Source organism: Parasteatoda tepidariorum, chromosome 7, assembly GCF_982258835.1.
Source record: "Parasteatoda tepidariorum strain Cologne lab strain chromosome 7, Ptep-v5.0, whole genome shotgun sequence".
NCBI lineage: Eukaryota > Metazoa > Arthropoda > Arachnida > Araneae > Theridiidae > Parasteatoda > Parasteatoda tepidariorum.
In genome coordinates, this window is record NC_141761.1 from 70,253,016 (window position 1) to 70,274,443 (window position 21,428).

At 29.7% G+C, this 21,428-nt stretch overlaps 1 protein-coding gene across 1 annotated transcript in view; it reads right to left on the minus strand.

Annotated features, from left to right (window-relative positions):
* Positions 1-5,456: 5,456 nt before the first annotated feature.
* LOC107454037 (UPAR/Ly6 domain-containing protein qvr) overlaps positions 5,457-21,428 on the minus strand; it is a 100,767-nt gene continuing 84,795 nt past the window's right edge. Inside the window, exons 3-4 of the mRNA XM_016071085.4 lie at positions 13,951-14,100; positions 5,457-10,695 (exon numbers count right to left, since the gene is read on the minus strand). Coding sequence (XP_015926571.1) covers positions 10,475-10,695; positions 13,951-14,100 — 371 coding nt within the window. The 3' untranslated portion in view covers positions 5,457-10,474. The remainder of the gene's footprint in view (positions 10,696-13,950; positions 14,101-21,428) is intronic.

Here is a 21,428-nt window from a genome sequence, read left to right on the forward strand (position 1 = left end):
GAGAAGATGTTAGTTTATAAATCCAAAGTTTTGTATCATCAAATGGATGAGCTATGATATAATTTACTTATACTCCTTTCACTGGGTAGTTGAAACCTTTAAGCGCATAAAATGTATCACGCAAGATACCACAGAATTCGTCAGACTACACACACGTGACCATTAATCGATGTTTTCTTCTTAAGTATCAAAGTGCAGCAAAAGATTTTTCGAGGGAGTTAAGAAATTATAGGTACATTAACAAATCGGTGTATTTCTGAGAAAGAAGACATAAAATAAAAATTTATGCTCATGTATTTTATTTTTAAATTAATTTGAGGCTGGGATAGCCGGGTTGATAGGGCGTTGGACTCATGTTCGTGAGAACGAGAGTTCGAATCCAATTAGCCAAAAAATCCTCGTACGGTAAATGGTGACTGGTGCACATTAAATCTGGTGGGTTCACAAAGTCCCCCAAGTTCCCATAGCAAATCAACACCTCTTAGGGTACTGATTCAAGATTTCCCTTGTCTTCGCGATTGGGTTCAAAATTGCAAGGCTGCGGAGTAGAACATGGGTAGTCATAAAATCAAATTTGGGTCTGCAGTTCATTGATGGTTATAAAAATAAATGTATTATTTAGAGCCGTTGTGGCTCAGGGGATAGAGCGTGCATCTTTTAATGAGGTGAACCGTTTTTCAAATCCCAGTGATGGCTGATTGAAAGGAAACGCACCTCCTGCTCACACTGACCACAGTGCTGACGTAAAATATCTTTAGTTGTAGACTGGGTATTGGGTAAGACTTCTCCTGCAGTCAGGGTAACTGTGGAAGGTTTTCGTGGTTTTTTTCTCCGTGTAAAGCAAATGCGGGTTAGTTCCATAAAAAGGTGGTCCATGAAGGCAAATTTGTCCCAATACTTGATCCAGGAGTTTCCTTGTCTTCTAGATTGGATTCAAAATTACAAAGCTACTCGAAGATGAACATTAGTAGTCGTAAACCCAAAAATTGAGTCAGATGTTCAACGACGGTTATAAAATAAAATTAAGTCTATATAAGCCATGGTGGCTTAGGGGTAGAGCATTCGCCTCCCAATGAGGTGACCCAAGTTCGATCCATGGATGGGTGGTCGAAACGAATTCAGCACTCGGCTCGCACCGACTGCAGTTCGGCCATCAGAATAACTGAGGTTTTCGTGATTTGCCTCTCCATGCAGCGCAAATGTGGGATAGTTTCACTCAAAGTCTCCACGAAGGAAAATCTTTCCAATTTTTGACCCAGAAGACACCTTATTTTGTGGATTGGGTTCAATAGTTCAAGGCTACGGAGTTGAACATTGGTAATCGTGAACTCAAAATTGGGTCGGCTGTTCAAAGTCAGTTATAAAATTATAAAATGAAATGTATTTTCTAAATATGTTTTTCAACAACACAATACGTGAAAAAAATATTTTGGTCATTCTAGTTATATAGTATGCACTTATTTTGCTCACCACAAACTAGTATTTTTTTTTCCTGTTAAATTTTTCTACCAATTTCCATCATGACCACTTATTTTCATGTAATTTTATGTCATGTACATTTTGAACCTTGAAGCTTTCAAGTTGGGGAAGAGTGTCATACGCACATTTTTTAAGATTTCATTCATGTTTGAATATGATTCGTGTTGGAATCATTATATAATGATAGTATAAGTATAATATAAGTATGATATGAAAAATGTATCTGTAAAAAAATGTGTGTAATTTGTAATTTTCTTCATCCACCCTACATAAGAGGGATATCTGAGAATCAATGCTTTGTTGTTGCCATTTTATTATTATTTTTTTAGTTGTATTGATTTACAATGATATATTTGAAAAGATTAATTATTTATCAGTTGTAGTTCTATATAAGGTTAAGTGGATTCTTGAGAAATCAGGGAACCTAAATTTGAGAAGAACTGCTGTAATGTCTAATGTTGTTTCAAACTGACACATCCCATGAGAAATAAATTAGTAATAAAACTAAACTATTGACTAAAATAGCTTAATTTTTAAATTAAATTTTATTTTGCATTTTATGATTATTAATGCCGTTATTAATTCGTGTTTATTTGCCTTAATGAAATACATCAGTTTTGAACAAAATACTAAATAAAAATGAATAATTTGAACACTTAATACGCAATTTTTGAAAATAGCACTTTATTTTCTACTCCACGAGTAACACCTTTTTTACCACGCGCCAAACCTTGATGACAGAAATACCTAAATAAATTAATCTTTATCTACTTATCTTACTTATTTTTAATGAGCAATAGTATTCTCTGAAATTATTCTCAGAAATTAAATTTAAAATCCGTCTCTTTAAAAGCTTAAAATCATGTTTTTGTCAATAATGCAGCTTTTGTTGAACGTAGAATTTTCTTTTAGTTTTTGACAAAATGGCAACGCATTGAGCTAAAATTGCCTTAGAAGTTGAGAACTTTAAATGCAGCAAATAAATCCAATTTGAAATAGAAATTACATTAATATGAGATTGAGAAATGTTTCTCTAAAACAAAATTATCTCGGAAAAATTCCGTTTGATACTTGAGAAATATTTACTTTCTATAAGCTCTTCAATGCAGCACTTATCGCAATTCATTTTATTCATTGAAAGTTTAACTTATTATTTCATGAAAATGTTTTAAAATGAACATACATAAAATACATACCTATATTGTTGTATAGCAATAAATTCTAAATCTAGAAAGTTTTACAGTGATGTTTCATCTTAAAACATTTTAGAAATTCCTAATATTTCTATTCAACTTAGTGTTTATTTAAAAGTGATTAACGTAATTATACTATTCATTAAAATAACAGAACTTTAAAAGAATTAAGAGGACTGAGAATACTTAGAATACCTTTTGTTAAAGATATATAAACACTAATTTATCGTTTTTGTTAACTGAAATCCTTTTGCTTTTCATTTTATTCACGAATTGTTTAGATATTCATTTATTTGTTACGTACTAATAAAAGGTTACGAGTAACTTGAGCAGAACTTATAGCAAAATATATTCTATCACAAACTCTAATCGCAAATATCTTATCACCAACTCATTTAGAGAAGGATATGATTCCTTGATTATTAAAGCTCTTTACAAAACAAAGTGAAAATTTCAACAAGACTCTGTTTACATGAAATCTAATGATTCAAAGCACATTTTTATGACATTCGTAGCACAAAGATGGCCAGACTCTTCACTAGATTCGAAACCAATTGGTTTTTCGGTTTGGTTAATTTAAACTATAAAAATTTAAGCTTAAACTCATAAGACGTTGGAATACGACAAAATATCAGTAGGTGAAATACGGGACGGAGGAAAATTTTGTGACGCATTTACTATTTAGTATTCGAGCTAAATGTGATCCCATTGAAAATTTTTGACATTTTGTTCGTCTCCATGAAGAAGGAGGTTTTTAGGGATCCTAAAAGCTTAATTAGGTTTAACTCAAACTATTATATTCAAAACGGAACAAACAGAAAAGTTCATTGAATCAGAGTCTGATGAATAGTAAGACCATCATTGGGACATATGAAAGTCAGTAAATGCGACTTTCATTATTTCAATTTGTTTGTGTTATAGAAAAATCTTGATTAAAATTCCATTTCTGATTTCTAACTAATTTTTGTGACTAAAGAAGCAAACAACATTCCCATAAAGCCCTCTGTTCTATTATATTTTCTATTATACACCGAACAGCCATTACATTATGACCACCCTCCATCTATAACAATGGGCTCGCCCAGGTTTTCATAGTTTCTAGCCCAGGAACAATGTTTTCATGGGGCACATCAGCACTCATAATCCTCATAGAACAATCCCTGACGTCTGTAAGCTACTTGAACATAGTTGCAGACCAGATTCACCCATTCATGGCAACAGTTTTTTTCCTGCAGGGGATGGTGTTTACCAACAGGATACTGCACCATGTCATAAGGGTCGAATCGTCGAGGAACATTCCAGTGTCTTTCAAGTCATGTCTTGGCCCCCAAATTCACCTGATCTTAATCCAATAGAGCATTTGTGGTCCTACTTGGAAAATCAAATTCGTGCTGCCACGCTACCCCCTCGCAATGTGAGGGAATTGCAGGACCAGTTGGTGAGCGCTTGGTACCAGATACCTCAGACTACCTATCAGCACCTTGTGGAATCAATGCCACTGTGGGTGCTAGCAGTTTTGAGGGTGGTCCTACATATTATTAGCAGGGTGGTCATAATGTTATGGCTCTTCGGTGTACATGCTCTATTATATTTACTACGATATATGTTCGATTATATTTTCTACTATTATATTATTATATTATATTATTCTATTATATTCAAGCTCTGTTCTATAATGTTTTATGTTCTGCTCTACTATATTTTCTTTTAATCCTGCATTAATTTGTAGCAAGTAACTTAAAAATCATTAAAAAAAATTGGAAATGACGTTTGCATGTTTATTTCAATGTTTAATTGTGATCATTTCAATCAGGGTTGGGTTTTTGCCGTCAAAAACTGGTTTTTGACATGACAGTGGTAAAAACCGTGTTTTTACCGGTAAAAACTGTCAAAAACCTACTGTTTTCTTTAATTTATGGCATATAGCGGACAAGATATTATTTTCACTTAATTGCCTTTATAAATGAATGTTGTAAACGATTGCTATTGATTTTGCAACTATATACATGTATTCTTATGGAAGGATATACATTCATACAGAAATATTGTAACATACTTATTGAAAATAGTGATACTTAACTTTTATCATTATAGCTTGATTTGCAAAGGATTCAAAATTTTGCACATCTAAATTGTTAGAAATAAACAAACAAAAAAACTTGGAACTATTAATAAATTCAAGAACTAAAAAGAAGAATTTAAAATTTGGCATTTCTTAAATATTAGAAATAAGCTAAACAAAACTTTCAAAACTTGTAACTACTAACAAACTCTAAGTCAGGAATGACTTAACATTCTTCAGTAATGTAATATGCCAAACAAAATGATGCTTGGAAATGTTGAAAATTTTGCTTAGTGTCCTAATATTTTACTTCAAATAGTATGATTTGATATAATCATGTTGGGAAAATGCAAAAATCTGCTCTTAAATATTTTTTAACAACTTTTTTCTAATTTTATTGCCCAAAAATGAATTAATTTTAAATCATAAGAAGTTAAACTCAAATTAAAATACAGTTTTATCAAAACTATGCGTTTTTGACAGTTTTTGACGTTTTTGACAGAGGGGTTTTTGACATGACAGTAAAAACCATGGTATAAACCGGTAAAAACCATCATGTGTCAAAAACTTGCCAACCCTGATTTCAATGCGTATTTATTGCTTACATTAAAACTGTTCAAATATGTAAGCATTCTAAATGTCATCAAAAAAGTGAAAAATGGACATGAAAAAGGTTAGAGACTACTCCATAATTTGACAAGAAAAATAAGCTGAACAACATCCATGATGAAATAAAGTTTATTAATTTCAATAATTAATAATGTACAGTATTCACAATATGTACAGTGCAAAAAAGTACAGTGGTTATAATGAGCTAATTTTAATCATATATAAATGACGCTTACAATACAGTTAATTGGAAAACTGCTTGATTGAAGCTTAGCAATTCTAGTAAATGTTGAAAGACAGTTGGGAATAGTTTTGAAAAGCTGGTTTCAGCTTTATTTTGTCTTATTCTAAAGTTATCAGTATAACCTTTAATTAATTTCTATGCTCTAAATAAAATATAAGACGTTAAATCCATCTGAGTGTCTATTATTCTTTGTTATAAAAGAGATTACTTCTTATATATTATCAATGATCTAAATCTAGAAGACATTATTCTACAGAGCGATAAAAATCTATTACTTTAAATAAATTAAACGAATTGCTAATATATTGTAATCAGTCTTACTAAATATAGAAAATTAGCAAAGATTTCTAAATTTAATATAAGAAATCCTGCATTGGAACAGTTAATTATTAATATTGCTATTTAATATTTTATTATTCATTTGCAACAAAATGTGGATAAATTAATATTTTAATTAACATAGGTCAATAATTAATACCTATCAAATGGAAATGAAATGTTTTAATATATTTTTAAATCTATTATTCGTAATGTTAAATTATTCTCCAAAATAAATTATTCATGTTAAACATTCTCTAAGAGCTCTATTTTTAGACTTGTATATCTATTTGCACAATTTAAAAGGCTTAAGCTGGATACTCAACGTGTTCTATTATCACCGCACTTAGAACATATTTTTAAAATCGATGTCAAAAACGAAGTCAATAGAATGTACACATTAAGAAATTTAGACTAATATTGAATCAAAATGGAAAAGGCTAAATCGGAATCTGTCAAACTATTAGGAATTAAAGCATCTAAACTGGTTTGATTGCCTGGTGCAATTTTAAGGCTTTTTTTAAAATCACTTTTCAACTCCTCTTCATTTCCTTCGGCAATCAAAGTGGTTTTGATGTTTTAGTTCTGCCTTCTTCAATAGCGAATTATTAGATTTCAATAATTTTTTTTTCAACCTATAAAGTATATACAGTATTTTTCTTCATTTTCGACCAGGATTCTAAAAATTTGTATTAAGGGTAATGATTAAGGAACACCCTGTACTTTTTATCTTAAATATGGAGGAAAAACAGGTAAAGTAACAAAGTCCGTGCATTTGGATTCATAATGCTTTTATTCTGTGGATGGACAAAACAATCACCAATAATCGTCAGTGTTGTCTATTATTTAAAATTAAGAAGATAAGCTTTTTAATTTTTAACTTTATTTTCATCATACGTCTAATTTTAGTTTTTGAAATAAATTGCTCCGACTATATTAGAAATCGTTATAATTACATTTTCCTGGGTGTTTAATCTGCGTGTGATTTAAAAGTAAATTATATTTTATGCTAGACTAGAAATTTTATTATAGCTAAAAATAATCAATTTTAATTTTAATAGGCTTTATAAAATTTATTAAAACTTAGGGTGACCACTTTACCAGTCTTTCCTCAATATATTAATTCTATAATGAATTTGACGATTTTAATTATCATATAAGCGATTGTTTTGTTGTTCCATAAATTGAGGCCACGAGGTCAAAAATAGACAAATCAATATAAATTGCAAGTATCATTTTTCCATTGCTGAATTTTTAAATGTGTACTTAAAAGTACGTAATGTTTTGGACGTAAAGGATATTTATCAACTAAAAAGTTGACTTCGTGACATTTTACAAAAAAAAAAAATTCTTTATTCGTTTGAAAATTAGCCTGTTTATTGTTCACGTAGCCTCAATTTTTAAGCAATATATGTGTAACAATTATTTAAATACAGAATCGACAAGCTCTATTGCACAAGAATAATTTAGTGCTTTGGACGATGTTAAAATGTTAAGCAAAATGGACTGTAACTTTAAATACTCAGCTTATCATGTTTTAAATTTGTACTTACACTCTTGTCTACAGTAAGTGGCGGATTTCGGTTCTTTCATAAACAAGTGGCGCGGTTGACATTAGACTAATTTTCCTTTTAGCAGTTGAAAAGTAATTTTGCTTTATGGACGCAGCCTATAGTTCTTTTTGAAAAAGTATACATCAAAATAAATTCATTGAGTTTGAACTATTTAAAGAAACATATATTATAAAAATGAAATGGATTGAATAGGATATTGTTGTGTTTTCAAATTAATAAATTATAATAATAATGACTACTTTTATCTCCATAGTACTTATTGAGCTTCGAAATCCATTTCTGCATGTCTGCTCATATATTTCTCAAACCTATTATATTTTGATTTCAATTATTACAATAGAATATAGTTTAGTTTTAGATTAATAAAGTATTGTATTATAACGAAATTATAATGAAACTATAGAAACTCAATCGAATTTTTATTGAATTTTGTAAACATTCGTATTTTTATTTATCAAAACTCAATTTCTCAAAAACAATTATATTTTAAGAAACTTTTTAAAAAGCATATTTGTGTCAGAAATCGAAGAAAATATTTAAGTTTATCAGAATACTATTATGTAATACTACAATTATAGGAATACTAAAAATAATATAAGGAGTAGCAACACAGCATTCATAAAAGAATAATAACAGCAGAGATAAATGATAAAATACAAGCATAAGGACTAAGGATTTTATCTGCTCTGAACTGAAAAACCGATATCGGTCTAGTTTTAATTTACGGAAAAAAAATCGATTTTATTATGGAAATATTTCATTCAAATTATATTGCCTTTTTACGTCTTCCCTATTCTGAGTATAAGACTGGTACTTCCGTAAGTAGAATTCCTCATTCAATAATATTACAAACTTATCATAAAAATGAGTTTAAGACTGATACTTCCGTAAGTAGAATTCCACATTCCACATATTACAAACTTAACATAAAAATAAGTTTGAAACAGATACATTCGTAAGTAGGATTAATCATTGAAAGAAATTACAAACTTGTCATAGAAATGAGTTTAAAACTGATGCTTTTGTTAGTAATATTACAACCTTAACATAAAAATGAGTTTAAAACTAATATTTCCGTAAGTAGAATTCCTCATTGAGTAATATTACAAACTTAAGATTACCAATTACAAGAAATATTAAATCATAACTCTTTATCTACCAATTAATAAACTTTATTTCAACTAAAACAAGTAGCACAAAAAAAAATTTTAAGCTTGTTACATATTGCGTGAAGATTAACAATAAATTGGAAAATGCACCAACAGTATGATAAGGGTGACAGAGTTAAAAGTGTCTTCTTTTATTTTCTGCGTTTTAAATTTGCAATAATTTGATTAGGCGAAATTCCACATAATTGCGTTTTTAGGGCAATGTGAATGTTAAGTACACGCTTTAAATATTAGATTAATTTTTTGGGTTTTCAGCTTAAATACAGATTTTCTTATATTTGAGAACATACGTTATTGTAAATTTTTGGTGAACAACTGAAGTATAGATGAGCCTTATCTTATACGCTTATGAATTTCTATGCGTTTTTTTTTGCGTTTGAATTTTTTTTATCTATTTATTTACTTTATTTTTTTAATTTTATTTTATTTTATGCAAAGTTTTCGATAAACTATATTCACAGAGATCGTTTTAAATTTTTTAAGGAAAAATTTTATTTTTGATTTATGCACCAATCAGCTTAAATTTCGTGACACACTGTATTTTAAACCTTGAGTTTTTAAAAAATTACATTTTAGAATTTAAAGGTAAATCCACTTCCGGACATATGCACAAATCAACTTGTGTTTGAAAATTTACGGTAATTTAAATTTTGGATGAATTATTGAAATAAAAACTTGTACATGCTCTTAGCCTATATATGCATTAGCTCACTTACGGAAATATTCATTATTTTAATTTAAAAGGAATTGTCTTAAATGGCACTTTATATCTGCATTTATCAGAAGCTGAAAAATTTTAGGCAAAAAAATATTTGTATTTAAAAAAAAAAACAGTACTGTAGCATCTGTATGTATTATAAAAACCTTGCCCTCGGTGCATTTAAAATATAAAAATAAAATTGCAATAAAATATTTTAATCAAACTCCCCAACTTCGCACTTTTATTCAGGAAACAAGGCACAAATACAGAAATTATATCGCAATTTAAATTAATGTTTGGTTTGATAATTATTTCTGTACAACAACTCTAAGATAACTAGAGATCTGAATTTTAAAGTTGAAGAAGCAAAGAGAAAAAGAGAGAGTTATAAAAATTGTATCATAAAAATATGTATAGCAAAGTTGATATATATATAGTACATTTTTGAAATCGAACTTCTCTTACATCATTCCTAGACATTTGGTATCGCATTTCTTGGCAAACTATTCCGGAATATTTCCACAATCCTTTTCAGACTACTTACTATCAAATGACAAATATTGCGCAAAAAATAGCTTTTAGATCGAATAATTTTTAAATATACTTCATCCAATTTGATATGATAAGGGTCAAATAATATTTCACAGTACCTCTTAAAACAAATTACATGCAACTTTCTAAGGAGAACTACAAATAACTTTAAATAAAAATAAGAACCTCTTTCTTAAACAATAATAAATAAAACTATTGAAGTTCATTGCATTGCTAAAAACATTTTTTTAAACATTCTTATAAAAAAAAATTACATACAAATCTTTAAAAGAAAATTAAAACATTTCCTAAAATAAACTAAAAAATAAAATTAAACATGAAACAATAAGTATTTTAAACGTAAATTCTACTCATTTAATAAAAATCATTTTAACGCATTTGTTTTTATTCTTTTGCGCTTTTAATTTTTCGCAGATTTATTTAATTATATTCTTAATTAATTGATAGTAATAGAAGTTAAATTATTTTTCAAATTACATGACACCGATCGAAAACATTTGAATCAACTCAGCACTGCCGGAAAATTGTACACTCTGATAAAATCATTAAAAAACTTCTTTACATAACATCATAGCTAAGTAGTCATTCTGACTCTGAATGTGAATAAGCAAACAATAACCAATTCAACAATCATTATCATTGGTGACGACTTAATACTTGGTCCCGTATTGCACTGATCTCCTTCACAGAAGCACATATGACCTATCTTGTGACCCTCATACATACAGACGTGATCAACCATAAATAAATTTATATCTATGTCCTTTGTACATGTTCGACGTACTTTTTCATTAGCTGAAAGAAAAATACTTTATTAAAAAACCATATAAAATGCCATAAATGCATTAATATCAAATGTGTAAGTGTATGGTCCTTGTATCATTCCTACACACAGTATTAACATTTTAATTTGATCCCGCAGTGAACTGATCGTAAAGACAAGGTTTCCAGTAGAACACCGAAGTTAAGCGTCACTGGCTTCGGTCAGTAAGTGGGTGGGTGACCACTTTGATCAACCTGCGTATAGACCTAGGTTGCGTGGTATTGGTTCTCGTTAAACAATTCTACCGTAAATAGCCCATTGTGCAGATCTAGTGCGACGTTAATTAAATACCAACCTACCGATCTACTTTTTAATTTAAAAATATTTAAATTAATTTAAATTGTCAGCCTTAAGCTTAACTCAATATGATTTTAATAATTATACCTTTAAAAATTCACGTTTGACAAAAGCGTATCCAGTTGATAAAGAAATCTAGTAAATACCACCATTAATATATATTTTTAGAATCCTCTACAAAAGTAGGGCTACAATTTATAATTATCCATCCGGCAGGCGCGTGCATGTGGAAGTACTAGAAAGGAATCTTGTTTTTTTTTATATTTAATTCTGCAGACTTAAATATATAACTTAATTTTGACTGCCAACTTTAACCTAAATTCAATATAATTTTGATAACCATACCCTAAAATTTTCACATCTGACAAAAAGATATCCATTTGGTATACTAATGTAGAAATCACCACCGTTAATTTAAATTTATAGAATCCTCGTTGAAAATAAGGTTTAAAAAAAACTGCTAATTACAGCTCACAAATCTATTACCTTTAAACAGACTCACATGTATGAGAACACTAGAGAGGAATTATGAGAACGTCTTACCTATATATTAATTTTACAGCCAGAAAATACTATATTAATTTTTACTGCCCACATTAAGCGTAATTAAATATGATTTTAAGAATTATACTTCTAAAAATTCATAATCGACAAAAGCGTATTTAGTTCGTATAGTTACCTAATACTGCCCAAAATGCATCATCATAAAACATTTCCTCGTTTTAATAGTTTTAAATATTCTGTAAACCTATGGTAATTCCGTAATAACGGCTGGTAATGTATATTTTTAGAATCCTCGTCAAAGAGGACAAAAAATGCCAATTATTGAACTCAAATATATAATTAATCTTCCCAACAGGCGCGCGTATGTGAAAGCGCTGAGACATCTCGTTTTGTATTTTCAATTCTGAGGGCGTACTTTTTAATTAAAAAAATGTATGAATTAGTTGTAATTATTAGCTATAAGCTAAGTGTATTATGATTTTAATAATTATTTTCCTAAAATACCCTTTTAACAATTGCGTATGTAATTAGTATGAAGGGTGAGATTTCTGAAAGATTAAGCTAGAGAAAGAACAATTGCAATAACAAAATTGGGTTAATAATTATTGTGCAAAACAGGTTCAAAAAGATAAGAACCATTTTGATTGCCAAATAAAGCTTGAAGGTATTTCTTAATGTCTCATTTCACAAAATTTAAATTTTCTCCCACTATCAAACTGAATTTGATGATTTTAAAATCATTTCTCGTTAGCGAATAGTCAAGATTTTGTAACTGTTTTTTTCTTTCTTAAATATTAATTTTAAACTTTCGAATGTGCAAGTGTTTTACTCATTTTTGAAAAGGATTCCAAAAATATTAAATGAAATTTGCTAAAGGGAATTTTTCAATGATTTTCTATTCAATTTCAAAATTCAGCGACTTTTCATCAATATTTTGCACTAGTTTTTTAAATGCTTAAATGATCTAATTGGATATCATCTAAATCTAACTTCACGCAATTATTTTTTCTGTTATTAATGTTTTCTGAAAGCCAGTGCTGGAGGTGGCTTAGAGCAGTGTTCCCATACCCCGATCCACGAACCAGTACCGGTCCGTGGATCAAATGGTACAGGGCAGCCCATTTTATTGAAACTGAATTTAAATTTCTAGGCTTGTACCCCAAATTAAAAATATCTGTGTTCCATTAAAATTTTATTTATTTGAAAAAAAAGGGCCCTCGAAGGTAGTGACATAAATTTTTTAATGTTTCAAAAAGTGAAAAAAAAAGAAAAGAAAATCGCCGCAGCTATTTTCTCTTTTAATTAATTTTAATTAAAAATTCAATCATCGTAACTGTAAATATCATAAATAAAACACGAAAGCACTGCGCGAAATTTACATTGAAATAAACTGGACACAAGCAACACACTTCTGGTGTCATTGTCTCCGATTATCCCCAGATGCAACCGTCTTATTGCAAGGAAACAAGCTCAGGGTTCTCATTGATTTAATGTTCTAGTAAGTTAAAATGTTAAATCACTTTACATTTATTTCTTGGTGTAACTGTATTTTATTCTAGCGGGTAAAATTATCAAACGTTCACGGGGTCGCAGTGATGAAAAGGTTGGGGAACACTGGGTTATAGGATAAAGTGTGTTCACGAGGCACTTAGTGCTCTAGCAAGGCTCATTTCTATTCATATAGACTTATAGACGAAACCCCTGAACTTTCGACACTATTCTAAGCTATTCTCGTATAACTCCAAAAATATTGGTCCCTAAAGCATTGAAACTCAAATTTTCCAAAACACTCATTTTGTTGCCAAAATAGTGGCCAAACTTCGCCACGATTATCACTAAGTCAGTAAAAATGTCGCCAAACCAAGTCTCCCATATGAAATTGTAGTGGTTATTTTCTCTCTAAATTACGTTAGAATTATAAGAGTTTCTTGTAAATTTACAAATTAAACTGTGTATTTAGAGTTTATATGAGATATGTAGTCTCATAACATAGAATATTCTCAAAATTCTACACATATATACAAATTCGTAACAATATGATAAAGGTGTTATGTATAACTCACATAATTTTTGAAAATTAATTCACAATATATGCTGCTTTTTAGCATTAGTTTTGCATACAACATATACTTAGAATAGATACGGTTAATTTATAGAATAAGGAAATTAAATACCTTTACATTTTAGATTCCACTATGTTAAGCTTATGAGGAAGGGGAAAAATTTTTGTTTGCTTCTTTTTGGTAAATATTGGGTTTCAACCAAGAACAGACTGTTTCCCGTATGTCGTAACTAACTTCATTAAATGAAAGAATTATAACTAAATGCCTTAACAGTAATTAAAACGTACCACGAAAGAACAGCAGATTGCTAATTAATATTTCTTCTTTGTACTTTTTATGGTGTTAGCAATTTTGTATACTTACTTTTGCTGGCATTTGTGACTATTTTTACACAGCAACCTTCGCATTGTTTTTGAGCTGGCAGTTCACTGGGCTGAGCCGTCCAGTTGAAAGGGTCTTTGCACCGTGAGTCAGAATAAGAATCACACTCATAGCACCAATAACTTCTGCCACCTAGAAAATTTTAAAATAAGCTATAATTTTTTCAAAAAATTTATTAAATGGATATGTGTACCAACTCAAGGCTCAGACAGCCAAAGATTTCTGTCGAAGAAATTTCTTTTATACGGAGTGTTCTATAAAGTGCATACGGAGTGTTTCTCGTAATACTTATTTTTAAAACCCTTTTCAGAGATTAAGACACAAAGTATTAGCATTGGGAATCGTGAATTAACATTTGAATGAGGAAGAAACAAACTCGCGATCGAAATCTGACAAATCATATTTCGACGGAGGTAGAAGGCGGTTATTAAAAAACATCAAAACTTGCTTAATTTTTGGTTGAAAATTAAATGTGATTCTAATAATCGTCTTTCGAAATATCTGTTTCCTCTATCCACCTTCCTCGATCATGATTTGACAAATTTCGATTGATTTTATCCTCGTTTAGTTATCAATTTGTGGCATCCATTACTTATACTTTTAGTCTTCATTTCCTTCAATGATTTTAAGAGTACATAATCAGAATAGTCGTTGTGGAGCACCCTGTGTTTTGTTTATGTGTGTAAATGGAGAAAAAAAAGGAATGTTGTTAGTCTTGGATGTGAACTTAAATCTTTTATAAATTAATTCAAAAGAATAAATAATAATAATCTGAGTAAGAAGAACTTCAAGTGAAATATAATAAATTAAAAATAAGAGCAATATTTTGATTGCTCTCCCATGAAATGTAAATATACCTTAATTTACGAGAGCTGAAATATCCTTGTTTTAATCAAATTTCAATCTACAAATTTAGAATGCACCATCAGAGCACTACTGCAATCAGAGCAATGCACTACCTTATTTGCTACTTTTCCAAAAGAGCTTGTATATATATATATACTCTAATAACCCGAGAACGGAAGAGCCAATTTGGTTCGGGCTTTTTCTGCAGTTTGCAAATTTTAATCGGGTGTTTCATAAACAATTGAGATTTTCTGGCGAGCTTTCCTGGTAGCCGAGTGGTTAGGGTGCCTGGTGGCAAAGGCAATAACAGCAGATCGTATCTCACTAGAAGAAATATCTCTGTGTCTGTCCTGCATATGCTGCCCTGCCATGTCCTGTCTGTCTGATGCATGAATGTACCCCAAACTATGGACGAGTATTTGTGGCCTGAATAAAGTTGTATGTCTCTATTACTGGACTGAAGTCCACAGGTGTCCACCGGGTAACGTTAAACTAACAAAACTTTTGAAACGGAATATTTCAGTACCAGCCATTATAGGAAAAAATTCTGGCGTCGTGTAAATCATTCAATGTGGGAAATATGAAAATCCATGGTGGAAACAGTTTGTTGCAGAATAAGCTTTCTTGGATGGCTTTGCTGATTTGCACAGTGTTTTTCCCACAAATTGCTTACAGTTTTTGGCTATTTTTCTGATATTTTGTCTGACGTCAATAAGTGTTTCGGTGGTTCCTAACAACTACAGATATAATTTATCACTATATTATCATCAGACAAAATTTACCATCAATTAAACTTTAACATGTCCCTGAATAGCTAGATGATTTAAAGCGTAGCTATGCCTTTGTAATTAAAGAAAATGGAAGTTTCAATCACTTTTTAATCGCAACAAAAACAACTTATCCTTTTAAAGCAATTGGCATTTTTTGACCTTAACAAAATTTCAGTAACCAGATTAAAAAATAAAATCAAATAAAAAATTTAAAATTTACGTTTTTCGAATGCGCAAAGAAAATGAAAAAATGAATCAACATTTGTTACGCTAAAAACGAAAAGCATATCACTTCACCTCCGACTACCTTCAAACAAACACCAACTTCAAACACTTATAACTTTCTATCTGGCATGGAATGGACAAAATTTAAGAAGGCGATAAATTATTTTCGTGATAATTTCACAAAAAATTTTGTTTATATTCGTCAAGAAACGATTGATGCTGGTTTTGTCAACTTCAGTAGAGCTCTAGCTGATCTAGCTGATTGAAATTTTTAATGCAATTTTTCATCCATTTAAACACGAAAACAAATTAAATTAAAAAAAAAAAGAAATGTATGCAGTTTATGTGTCATGTGATCAAACTTTTTTCGAAAAAACTTTAATAGTAAGCGTTTTTGGTACTATTGTAACTTTACTTTTTGCTACTTTAAACTTTGATCTCTCTAATAATGGTCTGTTATATGATTCGTAATAAAGATGGGAGAGTTAAAACAAAACAGCATTACATTCAAAAAATTGGCACAAAAATTCTGCTAAAAAAAACATTTTTTCTCTGCCTAATAATGCGTTGTATAATTCGTAATAAAGATGGGAGATCTTAGTCAAAATAGCATGGCATTTAAAAAAATAACACAAAAATTACATAAAAAGAATAATTTTTTATCTATCTATATATGATGTGCTGTATGATTCGTAATGAAGGAGGGAAATCTTGTCGAAACATTTAAAAATAATAATAACACAAAAATTATATAAAGAAAGCGTATTACAACCTGGAGTAAATTTAGTCTCCGAAATCAAAATAGATTTATTTCTTTATAAAAGTATATGAAACGCACTCACATTGTTATTGTTAAACATCAACTAATGCTTCTGATGCTTGCGTGATACAAGATGTTCGTGATCAATTTAAACTCTATTTTTGTATCATTTGGAGAAGTTGGGATAAATTAAAGATCTATTTACCAATAGATTTACTTATCATTCACTATTAGTGTGTTTAGCATCATAACTAAGTGCTTCCGTTAGTTATGTCCTTTTCTACATCGCACACGATAAAGTCTCAAATGGAAAAGCAGTAAGTCCATCTCCTTTTTTTTTTAATTTGAAAAATAAAAGTTACAAATACATTAAAAAATTAAATTGTTGAATGCACTCGTGAAATAGATAAATACAGTGTTTTTTGAGCCATTTCTCTATTTTCAAATACGTCATTTTAGAATCAGTTAGTTACTGAAAACATTGCATAAACATGTTCTTTCCGTTTGTGTCTTGGAATTAAACAGACAAACAAACTGGTTGAACAATATCTTGTTTTATTTTCCGGCAAAATTCGTAAAAAAACTGACCAATTTTGCCAAGTTCATTTCGCATTTTTTTTAAATTAAAAATTAATCTTATATTCCTCGTGTTGTCTGATCCTTATTTTAAGAGACTACAGAGCAAACGAAACAAGAAAAGTATCCATTTATAATAAAATAAGGCTCCTTAAAAAAAGCCATTTCTTTATAAGTTTTAACCCTTTCCTTTCCTCTACAATTTAAAAAAAACAGTGTCTTTTTTAATACCATGATTAACTACACAATAAATACACATATTTAAAAAGCAAAAAATAAAAAACTCTGAACTAATAATTTCCAAATTTAGTCTTGAAATGTAGTAATTAAATTTGAAATATATAAGCTCAAGGCATTTATAATTTAAAAAGTTTAGAAACTTCAAGTAATGACAAAAAAAAACGTTTTTTAAATTTAGTTTGTAATTTTCTAATTTTCAATTAGAAATACATCAAACCATATTTAAATGATTTTTAGGCGTGTTAAAGAAATACATTTTTCTATTCAAATCTCGCATTGAAATAGAAAGTTCCTTTGAAAACCAAAACACATTTATCGAATAATGAATTAAAAATAAGAATATTTTATTTATGTAAGATTCTTTCTTATAAACGTTTGCATATACTTTTGAAAAAGTCATTAGCTTTTTGTCTTAAATATGTTCTTCATTTATTTCAATGAGTAACAAAATTGTATTTCTGACAAAAGAAAACATTACAAAAATAAAGTTGCTTCTACATCTCACGATAACTTTCGTTTCCAATAACTAAAAATAATTTTTTTGATTTGACTACAATTTTATTTAAAGGACGCGCCAAACTCTGCGTATGTGGTTAATCATTTCGTTCATAAATATACAAAAATAAAGCGTTTAAAATTTTAAAAATAATTTTTTCAAGCAATAGAGTATTTAAGTTGTATCTTGCAATTTGTGTCATGGTCATATTTAAGTACAATTTGAATAAAAGAAAAGATAATAGGAACGCGCTATCCCTTTGATCAGAACTCTTGTTTTTTACTGTTCAAATTTCAAAAATTCAATATTAGCGACGCGTGATAGTGAATAAATCATTTCTTGTCTCAAAAATAAACAAAAAAATTAAAAAAATGAAACATGTACTGTCAAAATATCTATAAGAGGACCGAGGACAAAATTGAAAATTTTAAAAATGAACTTTCTCAGTTAGAGATTTTCGAGTAATGCTACAATTTTTTTTTTTTGGAGTTCATGTTGAATATTTAAATAAGTGAATTGAAAATTCAATTCGATAATAAAAAATACTTTAATTACACGAAATTAAAAATGTCCCTTACACGACAATTTTTTATTTTATTTTTTAAAAAACTTGGTTTTGAATAGGATTTAGTACTTATATTACGTGACATGATTTCATAGTTTAATGGAAAGTTCATGACAAAAATTAATTCAATTTGCTTCTCTATTTTTTAAAATTTCATGTTTATAAATTTTCAAATTTATACTTCTTCAATTTTTATCTATGTAAACATATAGTTCCAAAAAACATTTGTGTTCCATCTTAGTTTTGACCAAATTTTGAAATTATTTTAACTATTGCACCGTTAAACGTCTTCGTTTTTATAATTAGTATTATGAAGTATACAAAATATACATAGCTGAAAATTTGATTTTTAACATTAAAGATAAAAATAAAAAATGATTTAAGAGTCTTCTTTTTCGCTTTAAAGCTAATGTTTCAAATTTCATGACCATCCATTGCGTCTTAAATTATGGTAAAAAATGCCAATTTAAAAAATAAAAAAAAAGTCTAATATGTAATTTCACCATAATACTTATTTAAAAGTAGTGATAAAACAGAATTAAAATTTGAATGAGTACTTTTTATGTTGATTGTTGTAAATGGCATAAAAGTTTTCTTTCTCAGTATTCACAAAACTCAATGAAACTTTAATTTTTCTTTTCAATTACTTTGCTGGATATGTAAAGTTATGCAATTTCGCTTACAGTTATAATTATTTTCATTTCCTTAAAAGTGTTATAAATATAAATTTCAAATCACAGAAGTAAACCTTAACAGTAATGTAAACTGGTTTTTTAATTTCCTAATGCATACACAAAATTTACACAAAAAAGATACCCATCTACAGGAAAACTGCGGAATAAATTACCCATTCATATTTTTTGATTTTCTCCGTTTTATCTCCACCCTTTACTAAATATTTCAGAAATTCTTTCAGTATTTTTAATAAATACTTTGTATCTAACTCATAAGATCATTTGGAGATGGTCCAAAAATAACACAAAAGTCTGAAAAAGAGGAGACAGGCATCAATAAAGTGGGTAGAAGTATAATTTTTGGCATTGGACGTTATTTTCGCTGGCTCGAATCATCAGCCTATATAAACTTTTTCCGTAATATTCATCGTATAAACTATGGTAAAACAACTGATAAAAGCAATATGAATCCGCTATTCTTCCATAGATGGCAGCACAAAAGATTGAAAACGAATTTTAAAGCTGCAAGTAAAGTATATTTAATAAGTAAAGTATATTATGGGCCTATTTTTTATTGTAATTATTAAGCAAACTATTAGATAAAACTAAATCTTCTCATCTATTTTATGTACTTAGATTAATTTCTATCTCCAATTTATCTTTTTATCAGTACACAAATAAATTTTAAGGCCGTTAACAAATGCGTCAGATGAAGAATGAAACTATTTCGATGAAAAATATAATTAATGTGATCAGAAAAATTATGCAAACGCGTAAGAATATGTTAAGTAATACTATATTCTTATTGCATTTTATTAAGGAAACCAATTCGAAATACAACTATAATCATTACTTAATATTATTATGCATTTATGTAACAATATAAATTTCAAGTTTTCTAAAATCGCTTCATTTATTTGATTTATTCATTTAATGTACTTAGTTTATTTACTTAAAATATCTAATAAGCTGTTTAAATTTATTATTTTGAAGTAATAAAAATTTGGAAGCGTGGCATTATGTTTGTGTCTATATATATATGTGTGTGTGTATGTGTGTGTATATGTGTATATATATGTATATATGTGTATATATATTTCACTAATGAAAACAATTAAAGGAAGGAACAAGTTTTTTTTTTAAAAAAAAGAGAACAAAAATAAGTAACGCCTATATGCAAATAAGGTATTAGATGATAGCTTAGTTCTTTGCGGCTTCTTATACCACACAGTGGACTGAGAAATCGTAAGGCAGTGGCCCTGGGATCGCGTCTGCGCAGAGGTACTTCATTTAATAGCCGAAGTTTATAGCGCATGGACTGTTTGAAATATCACAGCTTAGTTTCACACTTAATTTTTTTTTGTTTCTTTGTTTACTCATTGTTAGTATGGTTAGTCGTCATAGTCTAAACGATGCCTCAAGACTAGACGAACAAGAGCTTTAAGGCTCGAGACGGACCAATCATAGGCTACCTGTAATAGAGACCTTGGGGTTTTTTGAAATATAGTGTCCACTCACTGAAAACACTTCACAGAGACAGGAACGATGGTGCACCGACCTAAACAAAACCACAAAAGAGCAACAACGTCGGCTCGAGACCGTTATTTGAGACATCAAGCCAAAATAGATAGTTCCGGGGGGCAGCGACACAACCTTTTGCAACCTGTATAATGCAACAGAAGCATCCATTTCACGGATAAGTCATCCAGTGACTTAAATCAGCTGGCCAAGCACGATGCCGTCTACATCCCTTTGGCTGAGAACCACGAAAAGGACCGGCTAGTATGGTGTCGATAACACCTTTGACAGAGGACTATTGGGGTGTATTCTCTTCAGAGATGAATCGCATCATTGCAGACGGGCATACAGACATTCATGAGTTAGTTCGATAGTTACTCTGAGAGGTCAACGATACAGGGACAAAATCTTTTCCTCCAATGTGGGACTTTTTTGCTGAACTTATGAACCAAATTTCATATTTATGATTTATTACACCCGTTCACACAGGGCTTAGTTGGTGAACGAATAACTCCAATCGGAGGGTCTTTTAAAGATTGCGGAGGCCGGCGGTGTCCCCTGACCTTAACTCCATGGAACACTTACGAGACGTCCTTAGCCACTTAATTGCTGCTCGAAGATAAGTTCCAACAACCATTGATGAGTTAAAGCGAACCTTGGTGCAAGAGTGATTGCGGTTGCCACAGGGATTTATAGAACCTTGGTAAACAATTGCAGCTTGGTAAACGCCGATGCGAGAGTTATGTAGTTGTTAGAAGTATCCATACGTCCTATTAGACATGTGATTCTC